Below are 4,363 nucleotides of genomic sequence, written 5' to 3' on the forward strand. Positions count from 1 at the left end.
CCATGTGAATGAGTCATGGCCATTGCTTGGCCAATGTGCTCTCTCTCTGTGAAAGCCTGAGAGAATGTTTTCTCTGACACCAGGCATTTTCATTACAGCTTTGAATCTGAAGACAAAGGCAAAGAAACTATTAAACATACATTGGCCAAATAAAAACACCAGTCAGAACATTTTGTTGGTCCATTAGCAGCTATCTCTTAAATGTGAGATTTAATCCTTTTATCTTCCATGGCCATTGGGTACTGACAATTGGGTTCTCGACGCTGAAGCCCACATTGTCCCCAGGAAGAGCTTCACTCAAAGCTCTTCATGGTGCATCTCAACAGACTTGATTTCAGTTGTGACACTGACTGGAGCAAAGGTGACCACCATGCCAGGTTTGAGAACACCAGTCTCCACTCAGCCCACAGGGACAGCGCCATTGCTACCAATTTTGTAGACATCCTGGAGGGGCAGCCACAAAGGCTTGTCAGTTGGGTGAGTGGGCGGAAGGATGCAATCTAAAGCTTCAAGCAGTATGGATCCGCTGGCATTGCCATTTTTATGAGTGAAATGCCATCCTTTGAACCAACGCATATTAGCACATGGCTCCAGCATGTTGTCACTATTCCAACCAGAAACTGGCACAAAAGCTGCAGTGTCAGGATTGTAGCAGGTTTTCTTAATGTAGGTGCTGATTTCCTTAACAATTTCCTCATATCTCTTCTGGTTGTAGGGTGGCTCCATGTAATCTATTTTGTTAACACCAACAATTAGATGTTTCACACCCAGTGTGTAAGCCAGAAGGGCATGCTCATGGAGCTGCCCATTCTTGGAGTTAGCAGCTTCGAATTCACCAACACCAGCAGCAACAATCAGGACAGCACAGTCAGCCTGAGATGTGCCTGTAATCATGTTTTTGATGAAGTCTCTGTGTCCAGGGGCATCAATCATAGTCACATAATACTTGCTGGTCTCAAATTTCCACAGGGAGATGTTAATAGTGATACCACGCTCATGCTCGGCTTTCAGCTTGTCCAAGACCAAGGCATACTTGAAGGAACCCTTCCCCATCTTAGCAGCCTCCTTCTCAAATTTTTCAGTGGTTCTTTTGTCAATGCCACTGAAGATGGCCAGTGGTGGTGGACTTGCCAGAGTCCACATGTCCAATGATGACAATATTAATGTCTTTTCCTTTCCCACGGTGACTTTGATTTAGTGGTGGTTTTCACTACACCTGCGCTCTTGTGGCAAACTGTTGTGAAAAAGTCTGATTGCTTACATCTTTATCTCATAAATAAATAAGTGGAGAAAACTTTTTAATAAGGCTGGTATAGAGCTATGACTAAATAGTTTTCAAAGAGACACCATATTGCTATCATTGTACTGTGATCATGCTACTCATGAAAGGAGCATCAGGTATGTGTAGGGTTGCTGTTGCTATTTGTTAATGTAGCACTCACTTCCTAAAAGGACTTGAGGAAGAGGTTTAGAAGCTAAACTTCTTGTTTCAAATCTATTTTGGTTACTTAAGTATCTTTACCTTTATAGATATTTAAGTTATAAAACCTGAAAATAAAGACATAAAAGAAAACTTCAGAAAGTTTTTTTAAAAAGGCAAGTATAAAGAAAAAAGATGACAAAAAGCATCACAGTCCTACTTCTACGTAGAGGCTATAATACCTACCAGTACAACCCAAAAATCATCTAAATGGTATCTACTGATTTTTGGCTTAACAACTTATTACAATATCCATAAGCCCTGTGAATACTAAAATGAAAACAAGACCGAAAAAGGAAAGATGGGTAAAGAAAACTGGTTTCATCATTTTCCCTTAATAAATATTCAGAAATGCAAAGGTCCACAGAGGAAAAAAAAATGTGGGGCAGTTTTACTTACTTATTTATAGGACTATAAATTAGAAACTACCACAAAAATCCAATTTATGGACATATTACTTTTTGTATATTACTGATTACCATGCACTAGGAAATCAGCATACATTCAAGTAACAAATTAAGATTTAAATAGTTTCAGATCCCTAATCTCAGTTTTGCTTCTAACATTCTTTATTACACAATGAATTACTCAGCCTTTTAGTGATTCAAATATAATATTTTATAAATATTAATACCCAAAATTCATAAATAAAAACAGTAGCAAAATTCTAACAGAATAGGGAGTGTTGACTTACAACTAAAGATTTGATGTGTATGACTCAAATTTTCTGGGGCTAAAGTATTTTCAGTTTTATATATTAAGTCCTTTCCAATGAAGAACTCAATAGATACTCAAAATTAGAAAACCTGAAAATAAAGACATAAAGGGAAACTTCAGAAGAAAAAAAAAAGATATGGAAAAGCTATCAAAAACATCCCAAAAATACAACTGGTCTTAAAAACCATTCACATTTCAAAAAAAAAAAAAAAAAAAGATTCACATTAAGTTATGGCACATACTATTTCATCACATGCTTTTTTTTAATTGTATCTTAGGAAAGGGTCTACAGGGTGTTCAGGGTCTCACTATTAGATCAGACTCCTAATAATCTACCTATTTACAGCCTTCCAAGAGCTGGGATTATAGGCATGCACCACCACTCCCAGTCTCAATTGCCTCTCAGCACACCCCAGGGGCAGAGTTGGCACAGCAGGCCAAGGGGATCAAACCACCCGCCCTTGCAAGCAGGGGCTTTAATCTGATGAGCTATTTGGCCAGCCCCATCACATGCTTTTTCAATAACTCTCCATATCCTTGCTTTAACTCTTGTCTCTGACCAAAACTATTCTTTCTGCACAGCTCTGCACTAGAATTACGACCACCAACTCTACCACAGAATACAAAGCACATTCTAATTTTACAAATTAGAATTTACTATGCTACTATCAAAGCACAATTACACTTTCAAAGATGAGGAATCTACCTATGAGATTATTGTCTAATGCATTACACTAAATTAAGTAACTTGCACAAGCTGTGAAGAATTTTTTCTTGGAGAGATAAAATAATGATACACTTTGAGGAAAGTTCAAACAGTCAAAATTTAGCCTAGAGAACAGACTGAGAAGATGATGGCCGTTTTCAAAAACTTGAAAGTGTCATGTGAAAGATGGATTAAATTTCTCTCCCAGAAACCAATTTAAAAAAGATATATTCTGAGGCAATGAAAAGCCACATGAAAGTAAGCACTGTATCTATCTTGTTCTCATGAATATATGAATGAGTAGAACCCAGAAAATTCTTGGCATACAGTAGTTCCTCATTTTTAATAATAATTAACTAACTATACATAAAAGCTTTCTAAAAGTTAGAATAGTTCACAGATCAAACAGGCTAGGAAGCCAGTGAGTTATTTGATCACTGGAACATCATTAAGCAAATGCCATATGATCACTTGTCAAAGCCATGGTTATGAAGGGGCCAAGAACAAGGTGTTAAAGTCTAGTTCAATAAACATTCAGGTCCTTGAAACTCTTTAACATTCTGTGATTCTAAAAATAAATTCATACCATAGAAGAAAACTTTCAAGTATAAATATAAAAGTTTCAAATGAAGAAACTCTTGATGGTAACATTCTGGAAAATGCATGATACTGATCAATGTATGATAAAAATGGTAATCCAATTTTTCCACCAACCTTAAAGATTTTTCAACAACTTGGGTACGATAAACTTCTTCCTGGTCCAAGTTTATAGTACAGAAACAATCTCTCATTTTGTGGGGTCCAAGATATGGCAACAAATTTTTTGCTTCACCTGTTGACACAAAAATTAAAATTAGTGTTAAATATCACCAAGAGTCTCATACTCCTACAAAGAATTTGATCTGAAAAACCATATCACATGCAGCACAAAAAAACAATGAGTGATAAGAAAAGATCAACTTGGCTTAAAGGAGACCTGTGAAACTGAAGGGAATATCTGTGTTGTAAAGGGACATGTGAGGTCACACTGCCATCATTACAACACCTCAGCACAGAAAGGGCAATTCCCCTACTTGTGCTTCCCAAAGCACCACCTGAAGGACTAGGACTTTATTCTACAATTAATCCCTCTTTCCTGATCAATGTTAATTGTCCTTTCTTCTGGATTGTTCCCATCAACACATAAACAAGTATGGATATTTTCCAATTTTAAAAGAGCAAATTTTAAATAAATAAATAAATAAAAATCTCCCTTGAATCCACCACTTCCCTCTTGATACCACTCCATGTCTGGACTTCCTTTTCAAAACTTCTAAAAACTATCATTTCTAGTCATTATCTCTACTTTCTCAATTTCCATTCATTTTTTTTGACCCTCACCAATCAGCTTCAAATCCCACTATAACATAGAAACTATTCCAGCCAAGGTCACTAATGCATTCCATACTGCCAAATCCAAT

General features: G+C 36.7%; 1 protein-coding gene across 2 annotated transcripts in view; it reads right to left on the reverse strand.

Annotated features, from left to right (window-relative positions):
- Rasa2 (RAS p21 protein activator 2) overlaps positions 1 to 3,729 on the reverse strand; it is a 138,722-nt gene extending 134,993 nt beyond the window's left edge. For both annotated transcript variants that reach the window (XM_012514273.2, XM_023713004.1), the window contains exon 1: positions 3,618 to 3,729. In XM_012514273.2, coding sequence (XP_012369727.1) covers positions 3,618 to 3,694 — 77 coding nt within the window. In that variant the 5' untranslated portion in view covers positions 3,695 to 3,729. The remainder of the gene's footprint in view (positions 1 to 3,617) is intronic.
- Between the last annotated feature and the right edge of the window lie 634 nt (positions 3,730 to 4,363).

The sequence above is a fragment of the Octodon degus genome, unplaced genomic scaffold, assembly GCF_000260255.1.
Source record: "Octodon degus isolate 3935 unplaced genomic scaffold, OctDeg1.0 scaffold00028, whole genome shotgun sequence".
NCBI lineage: Eukaryota > Metazoa > Chordata > Mammalia > Rodentia > Octodontidae > Octodon > Octodon degus.